Source organism: Hyperolius riggenbachi, chromosome 2 (genome assembly GCF_040937935.1).
Source record: "Hyperolius riggenbachi isolate aHypRig1 chromosome 2, aHypRig1.pri, whole genome shotgun sequence".
In the NCBI taxonomy this organism is placed as follows: Eukaryota; Metazoa; Chordata; class Amphibia; order Anura; family Hyperoliidae; genus Hyperolius; species Hyperolius riggenbachi.
In genome coordinates, this window is record NC_090647.1 from 85,512,811 (window position 1) to 85,531,865 (window position 19,055).

At 43.6% G+C, this 19,055-nt stretch overlaps 1 protein-coding gene across 2 annotated transcripts in view; it reads right to left on the bottom strand.

Annotated features, from left to right (window-relative positions):
* Positions 1–845: 845 nt before the first annotated feature.
* The window catches only part of FLT1 (fms related receptor tyrosine kinase 1), a 105,152-nt gene continuing 86,942 nt past the window's right edge, over positions 846–19,055 (bottom strand). For both annotated transcript variants that reach the window (XM_068267009.1, XM_068267008.1), the window contains exons 11-13: positions 10,013–10,130; positions 7,320–7,428; positions 846–3,894 (exon numbers count right to left, since the gene is read on the bottom strand). In XM_068267009.1, coding sequence (XP_068123110.1) covers positions 3,497–3,894; positions 7,320–7,428; positions 10,013–10,130 — 625 coding nt within the window. In that variant the 3' untranslated portion in view covers positions 846–3,496. The remainder of the gene's footprint in view (positions 3,895–7,319; positions 7,429–10,012; positions 10,131–19,055) is intronic.

Here is a 19,055-nt window from a genome sequence, read left to right on the forward strand (position 1 = left end):
CTTATCTTTTTGATAAATCAATCCCACAAATCTGACAGATAAGAAGCTGGTGGATGACTAAACCTTCTGAAATCCAGATACAAGAAAAATGTCAGTCGTGGGTAGTTTTGGCTTTTACGTGTACCTGTAGAGAACACAAAACGCAGGCAGACATATAGCGAGGTTTCTAACCAAACTAATAAAATAGCTAAAATATTGATACAACTCATCGTGCCTGATTTACTACTACAGCAGGGGAACATTTGAGAGCATAAGTAATGCAACAATACTGGACTAAATGTAGTAAAAATTGTCCCCTATTATGTGGCAAACATTTTTTCGCACATATGTAAAAAGGGCGCCGGGAAAATTTGGGGGCCACGAAACAGCCGATAGTAGAATATCGTTACATTTACCAGTATTCTACTACTTTAAAGTGATCATTTTCAACAGTAAAATATTAGTGAATGTTACAGATATTTTACTACAACTAAACCTAACCCTACTCTCACACAGAACCCTCACCTCCTCCACTGCCTAACCCTAACCACCCTCCCCCCTTCTCCCGATGCCTAACCTTAAAAATCCCCTTCCTGACGCCTAACCTTACTGTCCCAACCAAGCCCCCTTCCTGATGCCTAACCTTAACCGCCCCCCCTTCGCGCAAACCCCCTTCCTGACACCTAACCTTAACCAAGACCCCACCCCATGCAAACCCCATTCCTGATGCATAACCTTAACCAAGACCCCACCCCCATACAAACCCCCTTACTGACGCCTAACGTTAACCAAGACCCCACCCCATGCAAACCCCATTCCTGATGCATAACCTTAACCAAGATCCCGCCCCCATACAAACCCCCTTTCTGACACCTAACCTTAACCAAGACCCCACCCCATGAAAACCTCCTTCCTGATGCCTAACCTTACCCACTCTCCCTGCACTCCCGTCAAAAGGGTAAATATACTGCAATAGGCGCCCATACAAATACAGGATTTGTTCCTTTAGGGGATAGTGAATCAGAGGTTATTCTACTGCCATTGTTGTCAGTGAGAACTGTTTTTTACTTCATCAACCCAGGGCAGGTTTGCAAAATTATTTATGTTCTCCAATGAACTCCAATTCTGGAGAGCTTTAGCAAATCAGGCCACTGTATTGTTGTCTATTCTGTGTTCAGGCTTCAGGTACCCGTCTATCATCAACCTGATTTTAAATAACTCATAAATCTTTCCAACTGATGTGCGTATGAAAAATTATTACTAAAAAAGTTACCACATGTTTACGACAATATAAATACACGACTTGAATAAAGCTTAAATAAGTATACAGCTGTACAGAAGACAACAGAAACAAAAGTGTGATGGCATTTCAGTAGACGAAGTAATGATTATATACCTTTGCAATAAAATTCTAAAAGTCTTTGTTCTAAAAAAAAAAAAATACTATGGAAAAGCAAAGTTTTGGGAAGATGGGAATTATAAACACAGGGTAAAACATTTCAGGAAAGATAATCAGGCTGGAGTGCCTGATCTTCTCAACAGAAATCACAGCACCTAAAAATGTGTTAAAATAAAAAAAATATATATATCTGTGCTATCTTTACTGAAACCCAAAGAAAGAGAAAAAGGCCTTTAATTGTAATCATAAAGCAACAAGATAAAGGTACTGCTGATGTTTTCAATAAGAGGACTCCAAATAATACAGTAGATATTCATAAGGCACTAATAGAATAGCAACACTTTATGCCAAGTAGACTTGGCAATGCAACCACAATAGAGACCCTATGAAAACAATTTCAGTCCTGTAATAAATTGCTACTGGACTTGCTATGTCATTTTTTAAAGGGGACCTGAAGTGGAAGAAATGCAGAGGCTGCCACACTGTTATTATAATATAAACATTTCTCTTGTCTGGCATTAGGGTTTTTTTTTTTTTCATTTATTGTAATGTAAGACTCATGCACCAACAATAAGAATTGAGCCATTTGAGAGAGAATGGCCCCTATTCAATTATGGTAACTTTTTATCCTGAGTTTTTTTCCTAGGTGAAATATTACCTTGTCAATAGAATGACTTTTAAGCCACCAGGGAGTGAGAAAATATACTAAATAATTTTTATAGTATGTTTAGTCTACTTTTTAGTTTTGTTTTTTTTATTGGAATGTGCTACAAAAAAAGTTGTTTTAAAGTGAAGATGAAAAAAATTACCTCAGAATTTTTTTTTTAATTATTTTAAGAAAATCAGCAGTGGCACCTTCTACATTGCTAACACTTTAAATTTCCTTTAAAACCAAGTGAAAATTCACTTAGCACAACAGCACTGCAATTTATTTAGTTTTATTCTTATCTGTTGTTCACCTATTGTTTAGGCAGTCATATGAAGCGTCACAAAATGTTTACACCTGTACTAACACAAACATATTTTGAGAATTCTGGACATAAGTTAGAATTCACCTGATGAGAAAAAAACATGTACACTTTCCTCCCCCAAGAAGTATCCAACTGGTACCCGGTCCTTTTCATATTTCCTCCATAGGTGTCTTCTCCCCTACCACCACTGTGACATAGATAAAGATCCTCCAGCTGCATCTTTTGATATGGACACCTTGTCCAGTCCTACTCCTATAATGGGTGCTGTGGGGAGTTACAGGAAGTGGCTTAATGAACTGGTCCACAGCAGTTCCGGTGACCAAAAGTGGCAGAAGGAATTTCTCTGAATACAGTGGATGCTCAATGAAGATTTCACAGTAGCAAAGGGGTGAAGGACAGAAGGAAAAAGGAACAGGTACCAATGAGAGACTTCCTGGAGGGGCTTTTTTCTAACAGGTAAACTTTTGAATTTGCCCAGAAGGATGGTCTAGGAAGTTTGTTGGCCATTCTATCTTGTTGCAATTTTCCTCTTTTGTTTTAACTCAAAGTAATCTCTGTCACCGCCAGAGACACTGCGGTAAAGAATAAGCCCTGTTTGTGCTGACGTGTATATAGCAGCTCAGTCAATAATAAGGTGCGTTATAGCTATCAGTTCAATAGCGAATGGGAATTATCAAGACCCCCAACTGTTTTCGCTGTTTTGATTTTTCCTAATTATTCCAGCACATTTCTCATTCTCAGTAGACTGATTAAAGCACGTACTTTATGCACCTTCTAAGTCTATCATTTTCTTGCATAGATCATGTATGCTTGTAAGGTCGTATTCATGTCCAACCAACATGGTTTTCCTAAATCTCGATCAACAATGCTATTGTTCCTATATTCACATGCAGTAGTTTCATCAACAGGCTGATTTATTCAAATAGACCTGTGTACATTAAAGCTGGAACAATTTGAAGATTATTCTTTGGATGCATTATCCTCCATCTTCGGGTTGGTCTATCTTGGAAAGATTCTTAGCTTCCAGTAAGACATGGGAAAGTACTTTCCACAGTTATTAGATGCCACATCTCCAATCCTTCCTGGAAGCATATTCAGTACCTTTATGCTTTGATCACAATCTTAAATAATGCTCATCAGAGTCATCTCAATGGGCTTCGCTGTTTTCTGTTGTACAATTTTTTCTTCTCTGTTTTGAGGTCCGTGAATTAAGTATTTTTCTGCCACAGTGTTCTCCTCTGATTATAACCTGTTTGCTTTGGGAGAAGATGTCTCCAGTGTATGTGTTGGTGGCTCTGCACTCATACACTCCTGAGTCTGCTCGAGTGGTGTTATGGACAGTTGCTGTGAGTACAGTAGAGTACTCTGTTGTGATGGAACTTCTTTGTTTGCTGATGCTGTGGTTAATTGTACGATTGCCAACCTTCCTGCGCAGAACCCAGCTGATGCTGTTGTACAGATATTTATTGACAGAGCAGGTTAATGTCATGTTTTCACCTTCCTTGGGGACCTTGTCCAAACTTATGTGGAATCCATTAGGTACATCTGCAAGAATGAAAGATGTCGAAGGTTAGTCAGTTTTTATACATCTAGTTCACATCAATTCTTGGTGATGTTTTAGAAAGGTTACACTATGAATGCTTGTTTATGGACTTTTCGTAGCCCCCCTTCTAGCTATCATCCTCCTTTCATCTTCTGTTCTTTCCTTCTACATCCCTTTTGAATTATTTAGACCTGTCAAGTCACTGACTCCTGGACACAATCTATAGTTATTTATTCAGATTTATTCTGTAAAGTGTATAGCTAGGATGTAAAAAACAAATAAACCTCTTGGAATGGAGATCTAATCATATTTGTAAAACTGAAGACGGAAGTAAAGACATAAAGGAATGTACTTAGTACAAATTCTCAGTTCAGTGACATCAAGGCTAGATGTCACCTCAATGTGTTAACTGGCCATTTTGTTAAAATGTGTGAGATTCAGGAAGTTACAAACTACACAAAGTATGGAGTTCAATTAATGCATCCTCTGACATATAATTAACAACGTGACTCAACAGGAAGTCGTTTGATACTCAGCAAACAACTTTAAGTCCAACCCGAGGGGGAAAAATATATATTTCAGCACTGGACTTCATGGAAAGGTTTTACAACCACATCAGATTTTTTTTATTGCTGTCTAGAAGATCTTCTTTAACTCCCTGTACTGGTAGGAACATGGGGACTCTCTCCAACATAGACAATGGCAAATAAGTATTTTGTATTTTTGGTGAGAGAAAGAGTTGAATACCTAGTTACATACATATTATTCTGTCTGCGTTCACTTGGGTGCAGGCTGCTCTCACTGAAACTCGGGGCTGATGTTAAATACTATTCCCCCTCCGATCTGTAGCAATTCAGGGGCAACAAGCAATTCGGGGTCCAGCTATTGCCGGCACCTGAATTGTAGAGAAATCTCCTTGGGCTGCTATAGACCGCCCTGTCCATGCCTAACAATAACCTTCCTCTCCATGCCTACCACTAACTTCCCTGTCTAGGCCTACCACAAACATCCCTGTCCATGCCTAACACTAACCTCCCTGTCCAAGCCCAACATTAATCTGTCTGTCCAAGCCTAACACTAACCTCCCTTACCAAGCCTAACACTAACCTCCTTAACCATGCCTAACACTAAAACACTAACCTCCCTTTCTATGCCTAACACTAATCTCCCTCGCCGCTACCTTATCACTTACACTAAAATCCTGTCGCTGCCAACGTGTGAGTTCGGCTACAGTGCAGCTGAACTCAACTGATCCATGCACTTAGGTACATCATAGCCATATGCCCAAGCCCAAACCAAACACCATTAGCTGCAAATTTGCATTGCGGTCTATGTAAGTGTCAAGTAGTCACCAATACTGCCATACCCCAAACAATCTGCTTCGTCCAAAACACAGGAAGTGAGGAAAAAAAATTCTCAGGTGGGAACAGCTGTAGAACCCCTAAAATAGCTTCTAAAACGTTCTGCTCTATCCAAAACTATTTTTTCCCTGGAGTTGTGCTTCTAAACTAGTGTGAGAATGCAGGAAATATTTAACATGGACGTACATGAACTTCTTTTACTAACAGTTCCCTCATATCATCAACAAATCACGCTTCGTTCTGAACACTTGCAGAATCCGAGATCATTTTTGGATTTGAGTCAAAGAAAGCTGAAAAAAAAATTGCTCTGGCTTATTACACCTAAACCCAGAGATCAATGTGATGCTTAGCTGCACGGCCTCCATCATGTAACATAGTTTTATTTACTTAAGTGATTTGAGACTTCCTGTGGAAATAGCTCCCAGGTTTCCTGATGGAAGATGCTGTTTATCTTTGCCAAGCACCACCAGGAATCTCAAAATAAAATGCCGCTTAGTGACATTGGGAAGCCAGGGAGATAAGCCTATACTGTTCCTGTTTCACCCTAGGTAATTACAAACACACCCTCCATCATGCTGGGTGCCAGCAAACACACAAGAATGGACAGATCCCGGGTTACTTCGGTCTCATGGACGGGATGGTCACCCCATCTCAGATGCGGAGACGGTGAACAATTCAGGCATGTTTGAAATACCTCTCCCATTGTGAGGATCGCCTTTTACTACAGTCTGACATTTCTTGTAAACAGGCAGTCGCATGGCCACCTACAACGCTACGTCCTGGAGCACACACAGGGGTAGCCTGCGGCAGACAAAACATCAATATCCAGCGGAAAGCAGCAATTTTGACTCAAAGGAGAGACCTTCAACTATTTAGTGCACGCTATAAAAAAACATGACAATGTGCGAGACGTGACCCCTGATTCATTATATCCCTTTTTAAATATAAAGACGCTACAGTAAAGCAGAAAATAGCCAGACCAAGAAATCAAGTACTGTAGGAGGTCTGCGCAGTAAAGACATAATTCATCTGTGGTCTGTGTTGTGTTACTACTGTGAATCTGAGATGTCTCATATAAAACAACTAAGTTCATAAAGAAGTAGTGGCCCGTGGCAGGAAAATAGGGAAAATGAGCATAATTTATTATTGTCATTAATACTATTTTTATTACTATTATTAATAATATTATTATTATAAATCAGCCACAAAAATAAAACCGTTGATAGGGGACATGAATAAACCTCTTGATCTCATCCTAGCTGTACCTGTCAAGGGGTGGGATATATTAGACCACAAATAAACAGTCATTTGTGAAGGTGATGAGTTAGGCACACAAAAATTTGGCAAGCATACGCAATTTCAACAAGGGACAAATTGCAATGGCCGAGCCAGAGCATCTCTAAATCTAGGTGCCCAGGTGAAGACTGCAGAGGATGGATTAGGGGAACTTTCGACGACCCGAGATCCGACAAATGCTCACGCTCATTCCCTGATCCATCTTCTGCAGTGGGTACAATCAACTGCACACGACGAGTGGGATGCAATTGCGGTACTTTTGCACTGAAGTCTAGGGTGATCTAAATCATTGTTCCTGATTGGATCTGCTGTGATAGTCGTTTAAAGACTAGCAATCACCACGGTTGGCTGCATCAAGCAACATTGCTTAACAAGGCTTTGTTAAACGATGTTGCAAAAAATCACCATAAAATTGTGCCGTGGGTATGAGCCTTTAAACAGCAGGACTTTTGAATTGTTACCAGTAAGCTGTGGTTAGTACCAAATGTAGTCCAAGGAAGTGATCCCCTAGCATCAGGTCTGTCACATTTAACTAGTCACATTAGACCAGGGATGTCCAACACAAGACCCGAGGTCCTCACACATTTCTGGCACAGCTCAAATTGATTGATTGGACTGAATCAGGAAAGGTGTGGTCCATCATCAAATAGAGCACATTTCTCCATTTCTCAGTCCATCCTAAACATTGGCATGGAGAAACACTGTGCATTAGACAAACACTAGCTCTATGCATCACCGTGAAATGAACGATTTTGTTCTGATACCATTACCTGTAACAAAAAAACGTATATTTCTTCTTTCAGCTCCCAGTTTATTGGATGCAATGCAGCTGTAAACACCAGTTATCACGGCCTCATCTATAACAAGAGTGCTTGCAGTCTGGAAAAAATAATACAATATGCTTAAATAATGTGGAAAGTGAATGTCTCTTCAGGAAACAATTAAGGCTTTGAAATTTTATCAAAGTCAAAATATTTAGATCTGTTGACCAATCATCTTGACTGCCTGTAAATTTCCATTTTGTATCATCAGAGTTAGTGATGTTCATATCTTGGAGAACTCATAGAGAAACATGTGATCAGTTTGGTCAGGTGACAGATATGTAAGTCTCTGATTTTCTAGTCATGATCATGTGTTAAAGCAGGATGTGATCACAGGAAATCAGAGCTTTGCAAATCTGTCAGCTGATCAAATAAATCACCTGCTTGAGGTGTGCGTTTGCAGTGTGATGCCCCAACCCTTCCGCATTGCACAGCAACACACAAAATCACAAACATATGACCCTGCGGCAGAGTGCGCCAACAGTATCATATACATAGTGCGCCCCGCCCCTCGACCAGAGACATACTCCCTGCTGGACAGGAAGAACGTCACTGGGATTCCCATCATTCCGTGCATGCGTGTTGCAACACCACCGCCAAGCTTTTTTAAAGGATATCCGAACTGACATGTGACATGATGAAATAGACATGTGTATGTACAGTGCCTAGCACACAAATAACTATGCTGTGTTCCTTTTTTTCTTTCTCTGCCTGAAAGAGTTAAATATCAGGTATGTAAATGGCTGACTCAGTCCTGACTCAGACAGGAAGTGACTACAGTGTGACCCTCACTGATAAGAAATTCCTCTTTTTATCTCTTTCTTGCTCTCAGAATCCATTTTCTGCCAGGAAAGCGTTTTATAGTCGGAATTTCTTATCAGTGGGGGTCACACTGTAGTCACTTCCTGTCTGAGTCAGGACTGAGTCAGCCACTTACATACCTGATATTTAACTCTTTCAGGCAGAGACAGAAAAAAAGGAACACAGCCTAGTTATTTGTGTGCTTGGCACTGTACATACACATGTCTATCTCATCATGTCACATGTCAGTTCGGGTATGCTTTAAAGGAATGCGTTACCCATTTACTGACATTACATTGGCCGCCATGGAAGTCTGGCGGTAACGCGATGCTGACTTTGCGGCGGCTTGGGCACTTCCGGCGTGGCGCGGTCAGTGTGCTAGGCCCCATTGCCTTGCATTGCTATTGTGTTACCCTACTGTAAAACGGTAACACAAAGCACAATTGCAATACAAGTGTAAAAGGGGCCTGACTGTTCATAAAAAAAATGTGAAATAATAAAACACCTCATGTTTTTGTTATTTTTTCATAGCTTCACATAAGTACGGCACGTATATATGTATAATTTATGTTTGTGACACTCCACAATGCTGAGACCGCATTGTAACCTTTGAGAGCCAATCGCCTATGTTTGTTCTGTGAAGCACAGACAATACACTTCTGGTCACGTATCCAGCCCTTGCTAAAATTAGCCTGAGCTAAAAGTGAGAAGATTAATCCTAACCTGAGACGTGAGAATAAAAATGTTTTGTATTTGGGAAGTGAGTCATTAAAGAAAAGTGGAAGTTAATATTTTGTAAATGTGTACAAGCACTTGAGTCAATCACAGACACGGATTTCTCAGTGTGCGTTTGTGGCGTGCCTGGCGGATATCTCGCTGGAACACTATAGCTGCCGTAGGCTCAATGACTTAGTTATAATAGAAAACACTTCCGGTACTTCAACCTAACATCACTTCGAGAGGTTTTTTTGGGCGTTCATCTGGTAAACACTAAAAAGGTCATGTATTCAAAAGCGCATCGATACGCAAAGTAGCTGTGTGTAACATTCATCGCAATAACACTTCAGAACAAAGGGTATTACACTTAAGCAATACTTTATGTCAATGTTTGAAGTGTCATTTCACAAAGTTTCTTCTGTGGTTCACTGTTAAAATACGCCGACCACTTACAAAACAATGTCATTGGGCAGCGCAGAGGTGTAGTGGTTAGTGCTCTATTGTCTTGCAATGCTCGGTCCCCGGTTCAAATCCCAACCAGAGCACTACCTGCACGGAGTTTGTATGTTCTCCCTGTGTCTGTGTGGGTTTCCTCTGGGCACTATGGTTTCCTCTGGGCACTACACAGTGTCACTGTGACAAGAGGCACTGGCTGTCAAAGCCAGTGCCTGTGCAGCCATAGTGACCAGGTCACCCCTCAGTGAGCGCATGTGGTAGTCAGCCTGGGAATGGTGGCCCTGTGCACGTGCACAGATAGCACATGCCTAAAACCACCCCTGAAGCGCATGCGTCAGACACTACCGGTGATGGAATCGCGATAAAAGAGGCGAGTGGCCGGGCTGTGCATGTCAACTGGCACAATCGGCCACGGCCAGCTTTCCGAGGGCTACAGCCCTTTGAAGGGCGGAGAGCGGAATGACAATGAGGGACAACGAAAGGACCGGAACAACTACCTAGGGCTAGAAGAAGGTAAATTACATTTTTTGCTTAATTATATTCCCTTTAAAATGAGGAAAAGGAAAAACAGCCTAGCCTAGTTTTAGGTAGGTCTGAGACTGTACATTCACCTTTATCTCATCCTGTCACGTGTCACTTCAGGTACCCATTAATAATGTACAAGTTACCTTGTTTCTTCCTTCAATCATGCCCGTCCGCTCTCTGACTTGGACCTTATTGCTGCTGGGACTGTTGCTTTGCTCCCCTAAAATTACAGGAACAGCATTTTCTGAGTGGAAATCACACCTGTGAAAGGGACATAAGAAAAAGCACACGTCTTGTAAAATAGGTCAGTTCAAACTTGCTATAATTGTAATAATCACACGGTGCATTTCCAAACTAGTCCCTCAAAAAAGTAATATTTTTACAAAAATAAATAAAAAAAATTACAAAAATGTTTTCCAAACTACACATGAATCCAACAATTCAATCCAATGGCATACAATAGCATTTGTAAAGCGCTTTTCACCCATAGGACTCAAAGCACTTAGATACGTCTCAGATCAATACAGGGTTTCAGGCTGGACTGTGTTACAGAGGAAATAGTCAGTTGTTCATAAATGCCAGACTAAACAGGGGGCTTTCCTTAGTTTGGGCATAAATGGTCCCAGGCATGGAGATGTCCTGATTGGGTGTGGCAGGGAGTTCCGAAGTGTAGGGGCAGCATGACAGAAGGCTCTGTCTCCAAAGGTTTTGAGGTGGACTCCGGGGGTGACCAAGTTATTAGATCCTTTCGATCTAATATTAATGATAATATAATAATAAATCAGTTGCTAATCATCAATTCTCCCGTTTTATTGAATTCTTTTGTTTTTCCACACTTTGGGCTTTTGGAAGGGAAGGTATCATGCTGATAAATACACAGAATTTGCACGAGGAAGCCATGAAATTCGTGGAAGTGGAAACAGTATGGAAATTCCCACAATGACCCCACTGGGAGCGAGGTGGAAATGCAGTGCAGAGATCAGGAAGGGCTGGACTGCGTCTGGATTCACGCATGAATGGAACAAGCTGTCCTGTGCAGCACTGGCACATCACATCATTAGTCAGCATCGTCTGAGCGTAGTCTATCTCTGTGTCACAAAATCCAGGAGAGTGCCGGCAATAGGAGTATACATCCCGTCCTTATCACAGCACTCATATCCATAGTTCAGGGTTCATCATTGACAGCCTGATTATTTTATGAATTATTAAATTAATTCACAAAAAAACTCAGAAAAAAAACACTGTGGGCACCTGTTGCAGTTGACCGTCACTAGCTTGTGCAGATGTGAGTGCTCAAATGCCTGGGTGTTTCTTTAGTAGATATCTTGTTTTATAATTTCCATTCTCCAGGGCCAGTTCTAGACTTTTCGCCTGAAGCAATACATTGTGAGGATGAAACACAACCCCCCCCCCCCCCACACACACCTACCTGAGTGTGTGTTTGCATAGCCGGACAGTCTTATAAGGAAACAGTAAATTCGGGCGCCTGAGGCTAGTGGACAAATCGGGCGCCGCCATTCACTTCTATAATAAATATCGTTTAATGGGCGCCCGGTAGGAAAAAAGGGCGCCGGAGAAAACTAACGTTTTAAAAGCGGCGCCCGGAGACTTAATGTTTTATTACTGTTTCTCATGATTACACATTATTTAATGATTTATACATGTTTAAATATTATTTTTAAACGAAAACCAGTACAATATTTTTCCCAAACATTATTTTTAAACGAAAAACATTACTTTTTTTTTTTTTTTTTTTTTACATTATTTTTAAACGAAAAAAATAACAGGGGGGTCTTAGGTTTAGGCACCAACAGGGGGGGGTCTTAGGTTTAGGCACCAACAGGGGGGTCTTAGATTTAGGCACCAACAGGGGGTCTTAGGTTTAGGCACCAAAAGGGGGGTCTTAGGTTTAGGCACCAACAGGGGGGTCTTAGGTTTAGGCACCAACAGGGGGGTCTTAGGTTTAGGCACCAACAGGGGGGTCTTAGGTTTAGGCACCAACAGGGGGGTCTTAGGTTTAGGCACTAACAGGGGGGTCTTAGGTTTAGGCACTAACAGGGGAGTCTAGGGGTTAGGGGTAGGTACAGGGAGGGTTACTTAGGCACCAACAGGGGGGGTCTTAGGTTTAGGCATCAACAGGGGGGTCTAGGGGTTAGGGGTAGGTACAGGGAGGGTTACTTAGTAAAAAAAATTTTAAACGTTATTATGCGGTTCATTATTTAAGCGAAAGATTAACGTTTTTACAATTGCCGATTTAATACACATTATTTAATGATTTATAACGTTTAAAAACATTACTTTTAAACGAAATACATTTTTAAACGTAATCCATGTTTATCGTTAAAATCCCGGCGCCCTTTTTTCCCATCGCCCCTTTTTAACGTACGCGTCTTATAATGAGCCCCACGTTTGTTTCTTACACTGTACAGTGCCACAGAATATGTTGCCGCTTTACAGTGGCATAGGGATCACCATAGCCACAGGGGGAACTGTGTTTGTGGAAATGGGGTTTGCATGTGTCCCTCTAGTGCGATCGATGTTATACTGGGTACCCTTAGGCTACCTATACTAAGGGGACTACTTCCGGCTACCTATACGGGGGTCATCTCTGGTTACCAATACTAGGGATACTACTTCTGGCTACCTGTACTGTGGGGGAGCCTTTGGCTACCTATACTGGTGTCTACTTGGGGGTATCTCCGGCTACTGTTACTGAAGGGCTACTTAATGCTGGGGGGGACCCTCTGGCTACCTTAAATTGGTGTGCGTGGGGGAGTGGCACAAAGTTGCCTTATAACGTTTTTTGCAGGGAGCAACCAAAACTTTGCTATGGGGCCCTATGATTTCTAGCTATGCCCCTGTAAATCAATAATGATAATCGTAATGTGTGAAGGCTGCCATTATTAACCACCTTCTAAAAATGCTAGTTGCCTGGCTGTAGTGCTGATCTTCTAGCTGCCATATAATATGTCCCTAATACCCCACCTGGCACAAGGAAAATCCCAACATCCAATCCGTTTCTTTGTTCCAGTCATGTGACTTAGATAGTATAACAGCCAGAGTATTTGCAGCACAGCCAGGCAATTCATTTCTGAATCATTTTTCATTAAAGATTAACTTCAGTAAATCCAGCAGGGACTCCCCAGCGCTTGGAATCTGTCCCTGAAGAAGGTTCGGAGTACTTTGAAGGAGGGAGGGAAGAGGCTGGGGATTTGGGATTATTTATTCTTGCCTTTCCGACAGCCCCGTCCTTGACCATAGCTCGGTGTTTTCCTTTCTGTTTGCTATGAATAAGGACGAGCAGACTTCAAGAGCGGTCATCATTTCTATTTTAATTTTATAAACCAAAAAGGAGGTGAGGAGGAGGAAGACGGTCATAAATCTGGCAGCGCACAGTAGCAGGAAGCTGAGAGCCCCTGCAATTATTTTTTCAAAGATCTTACAGCAATTCCACACTTCCACCCGGAATTCCAGCGTTAACTCGTTCAGGTCAGGGACGTCTTAAAGGGAATCTTTAAAGCTAACTTTAAAAAATAATTTTAACATACCTGGGGCTTCTTGCAGCCCCCTGGAGTCCTCCTGTGCCCACGACGCCAGTCCAAGTCCCACCAGCAAGCAGCGACGACCCGGATAAGCTGGCCACACGGCTCTTCATCGTGCTCCCAGGAGCGATCTACGCGTGCTCGGCACATAGAACTCGCTACTGCGCATGCGTAGAGTGCTCCCGGCCACGGAGCGCGATCAGGGTGTGCATGGCTTGGGGCCACACATACGCAGTAGCCACTGACTGATGGCGACAGGCCAGCTTTGCGGGGGTTGCCGATGCTGGCCGGAGGGACTTGGACCGGCGTCATGGGTACAGGAGGACTCCAGGGGGCAAGAAGCCCCAGGTAAGTTAAAATCATTTTATTTTTTTACTTAAAGAGAATCTGTACTCTAAAATTCTTACAATAAAAAGCGTACGATTCTATTCATTATGTTCTCCTGGGTACCTCAGTGCTGTTTCTGCAACTCCCTGCTGCAATCCTGGCTTGTAATTGCCAGTTTAAGGCAGTGTTTACAAACAAAAGACTTGGCTGCTAACCAGAGTGTGATAGGCTGAGAGGAGAGCTTGGAGAGGGTGTGTAAAGCTTCTGCCTATCACAAGCAGTGCTGCACATTCCACACATTCCAGCCTGAACCCGACAGAGCCGACAGAGGAAAGAAGATAAGATTTATTACAGAGACAGTGCAACTAGAAAAGGCTGCAGTATGCCAGAGCACATTAGAACAGGTATAGGAACTTATAGTATAGAAGAAATAAGGCTCAACATTTTGTTACAGAGTCTCTTTAAGTGTCACCTTAAATATCATATTCCCATTACCCACAATATGCTCCTTAAAGTGAACCCAACGTGAGACCAATGGACGCTGCCATATTTATTTTCTTTTAAACAATACTAGTTGCCTGGCAACCCTGCTGTTAACCCTGCAGACAATATAGACATGTGCCAGCATGCTGAGAAATTTCTACACTTCACTAAAAGACTTATGCACTGATATCCACATGCAATGCTGGAATCCAACATGCCATGGCGTGAAAGGACACCTGAAGCCAGAGGGTTGAGGAGATTGCCAAATTTGTTTCCTCTTAGGCAATCTGCATTGCCTGGTAGTCCTGCTGATCCTCTGCCTCTAATACTTGTAGCCATAGACCCTAAACAAGCATGCAGATCAGATGTTTCTGTCTGAAGTGATCCAGACACTACTGCAGCCAAAGAGATCAACAGGACTGCCAGTCAACTGCTATTGTTTAAAAGGAAATATATATGGAAGCCTCCTTATCCCTTTCAGTTCAGATGTCCTTTAAAGTGAACCCACGGTGAGAGTGATATGGAAGCTGCCATATTTATTTCCTTATAAGCAATACCAGTTGCCTGGCAGTCCTGCTGATTCTCTACCTCTAATACTTTCAGCCATAGACCCTGAACAAGCATGCAGCAGATCAGATGTGTCTGATATTATTGTCAGATCTGACAAGATTAGCTGCATGCTTGTTTCTGGTGTTGTTCAGACACTACTGCAGCCAAATAGACCAGCACGACTGCCAGGCAACTAGTATAGTTTGAGAGGTATTAAATATGGCCGACTACATAACACTCTCACCTTGGGTTCACTTTAAAACGTACCTGAGACGATACGCATCTCAGGTACCATACTTACCTGGGCCCCTTTAAGGCTGCTCCTCCTCTGCCGTCTCCCTGGGTAGCTCTGGTCCCCCGTAATTCAGCCCTAAAGCCCGGCTTAGTCGCGCTTCATTGCGCATGTGCGGCCCGGGGAGTACGCATGGTTGAGTCGCACATGCGAAATGAAGCGAGACTTGGCCAGGCTTTTAGGCTTAATTACGGGGGACCAGAGCCACCCAGGGAGACAGCAGTGTTGCCAACTGCCCTTAAATTTAGGGGATACCGTAAATTTTGTTAGAAATTTAGCTGCCCGTTAATTCCGTAAGGAATCCAGCAGTGACCGTAAGGGCGGCCGCCCTGTGATCAGGAAGAGAGCAGCGCAAAGAAGAGGGAAAGCTGTGGGCACAGTGGGGAAGGGGGGACGTCTCCCCTCCTTCCCTCACCTTCAGACTCTCCCCCCCTCGCTCTCGCCTCCAGAACTAAGTGTTGTGCGGCGTTTGGCAGCGGGCAGAACTTACCTCCGTCTCATTCCAAGCGCCGGAAGTTCTGGTGAAGCTGCTCTGATCTGGATCAGACCAGACTAGTGGCAAATCCAGGAGACCATCCCGCGCCTGCAACGAGACGGAGGTAAGTTCCATCCGCTGCTAGCCACCGCACAACACTTAGTTCTGCAGGGGAGAGCGAGTGAGGGGGAGCCCCAAGGTGAGGGAAGGAGGGGGTAGATGGCCCCCTTCCCCGCTGTGCCCACAGCTCTCCTTCTCTGCACTGCTCCCCTCCTGCTGGGGGCACACCTGACTACTTATTTTGGGGACATATACCCCTGCCTACATATACTGGGGACATATACACCTGCCTACATATACTGGGGACATATATACCTGCCTACATATACTGGGCACATATACCCCTGCCTACATATACTGGGGACATATACCCCTGCCTACATATACTGGGGACATATACACCTGCCTACATATACTGGGGACATATACCCCTGCCTACATATACTGGGGACATATACCCCTGCCTACATATACTGGGGACATATACACCTGCCTACATATACTGGGGACATATACACCTGCCTACATATACTGGGGACATATACACCTGGCTACCTGTTCTGGGGACATCTCTACCCCTGGCTACCTGTTCTGGGGACATCTATACCGCTGGCCACCTATTCTGGGGACACCTATAGACCTGGGGCTACCTATTTTTGGGGAACCACTGCTGTCAGATTAAGTGTATTTTGGGGAACTGCTGCCAGATTATGTGTATGTTGGGGGAATCACTGCTGCCAGATTACATCTATTTTTTGGGAACCACTGCCATATTATCTGTATTTTGGAAGAACCTCTGCCAGATTATGTGGATTTTTGGTGAAATGCTGTAAGCTTACGGGCGCGTTTCCACTTGAGCGGAAACTGCCGTAAATCCGCAGAGTTTCCCCGCAGGCGAATAGTGCAGGGAAACTCTGCCATAGGGTACAATGGTAATGCCGGCCGAATCGCTACCGCTAGCGATTCGGCTGGCTTTTCCATCTGAATCCGCGTGGGAGGCTGCGGATCCCATAGCCGTGCATGGCAAGGCTGATGGGATTCGTCTGCTTTCCCTGCAGACCCAGAAGATCCGGCGCGCGTCTCGCAGACGCACGCCGCTCAAGTGGAATCGCGCTCTACATGTATTTTGGGGGAAGGGGGGGGAAACACTATGGCAGAGCTCAAACTTCCCCGGCAGACCTTTTACAGTACTATTAAAATCATATATATTTGGCCCCACCCACGCCCACATTCTGTTGTGTGACCACGCCCATTTTTCGGCATGCCACGCCCATTTTTGTCAGCGCTCCGGCGCAGGGGATTTTGTCAGTAAAACCAATCTTTTGTCAGTAAATTTTTAGGTATTTGTCAGTAAGAAATAACGTGAAAGGTTGGCAACACTGGGAGACAGAGAAGGACAAGCAGCCTTAAAGGGAACCTAAACTGAGAAGTATATGGATTTTTCCTTTTAAAATAATACCATTTGCCTGACTCCTGCTGATCCTGTGTCTCTAATACTTTTAGCCACAGCCCCGCAACAAGCATGCAGATCAGGTGCTCTGACTGAAGTCAGACTGGATTAGCTGCATGCTGTGTCTCTAATACTTTTAGCCACAGCCCCGCAACAAGCATGCAGATCAGGTGCTCTGACTGAAGTCAGACTGGATTAGCTGCATGCTTGTTTCAGGTCTGTGATTCAGCCAATACTGCAGCCAAATAGATCAGCAGGACTGCCAGGCAACTTGTATTGTTTAAAAGTAAACATCCATATTAACCATCAGTTAAAGTTCCCTTTAAAGGGGCTTAAGGAAGCCCCAGGTAAGTATGGTACCTGAGATGCTTCTCGTCTCTCGTGGAGACGGCTAGGGGCTTAAAGGGGTTCCTGCTCAGTAAGCTCCCGGAGATGCGAGTGGGAGCATACATGTGTGCGGCCACGGCCGCGGAGCTGCAGTCTAGTTAGGCAGGGAATGGAAGATTTTAGGAGGAGGGCGCGGGACATGACAGCTGCAGGGAGCCGATAGAAGCTCCAGGTAAGTGTCCGTTTCTTTGCTTTTTAACCCTCCACAGAACCCCTATAAGGTAAGTATGGAACCTGAGACACTTCTCGTCTCAGGTTCCCTTTAAGGTATGGCCAGAATTTGCAATTCCTTTGCTCCAACAGGGGTTAATGCAGCGCAGCGGGAGATGGGGGGATGGGGGAGGGGGTATAGCTTGACCCTTAAGAATACATAAAGCTCTTAAGGAAGTAAATTGTGCCATGTTTGAAGATGCAAAGATAACAGCAGTGCTGGGAACAGTCTTGTATAGGGGAGGAAGCCAAACAAGAAGAGGAAAGCGGCGTACGCTCCTGATTTCGCACAGGAAACAAGGAACACCTCCTGCCAAAGGGAGATAAGACGGCTCCCATGGCCTATTCTGGACCAGGCCACTGTTATCAACCTTTCGCTGCTAGACTGTCCTCCATCTCCTCTCTCTGTTCACTCCCTGCCTTCTTAGCCATTTTTAAAAAGCTTCTGCTGCCATTTCCAGACGGCATGCCAAGCACAATAGAATGGTGTAATTATAACCACTAAATGAAATACGTTTCCGGGGCAAGCGTGTACTTCATGACATTTGTATACAGTACTCGTGCGCCGTTATAAATGAGCCTCCTGATCAGGCCGTGGCGAATAGTAAACAGCAGCGTGGTACTGATCGCACTCCCCCCTTTTCCTCCTATGGAACGGCCGCTGTCACTGTATAGACTTGTGTATAATCACCCTGTCACTCTCCATTACTCAAACTCTGCTCGATAGACCAGACACCGAATTACATAAAGAATGAGGAAACTTTCACATTCCTATCCTTTCTCCTCACTGGATAAAGGGATTCACTAAACTCCATTAAACTTAAAACAAACCTGAAGCAAAAAGAAACTTATTTGATAATGATTTGTATGTGTAGTACAGGCTTTATATGAAAAGGGCGCCTGTAAAAAAGGGCGCCTGGTGGAGCCCATATAAAAACTTTGGCTACAAAAAAAGGCACCTGGTGTAGCCCATATAAAAACTTCAGCTACAGAAAAACTTCGGCTACAAAAAAGGCGCCTGGTGTAGCCCATATAAAATCTTCGGCTACAAAAAAACTCTGGGCTGTGTTAATTACTATTCCCCCTCCAGGCCGCCATGGATAGTGGGGGAATGAAATAATTCGGCTTCCAGCGCCTATATCAAAACTCGGCCGAATAAAAAATATGGGCTACAAAGGGGCGCCCTACTGTAGCCGAAAACCTTGTAGCTGAAAAAATATGGTCTACAAAGGAGTGCCCGCTTGTAGCCTATATCAAAACTCGGGCGCCCTTTTCTACACCTTGTAACCCATATTTCCAGAAATAACATTGATGTCTATGGCGGCGCCCTTTTCATACAGGCAGCTCGGGCGCCTTTTTCAACCGATACCGTAGTACAGCTAAGAAATAGAACATTAGTAGCAAAGAAAAT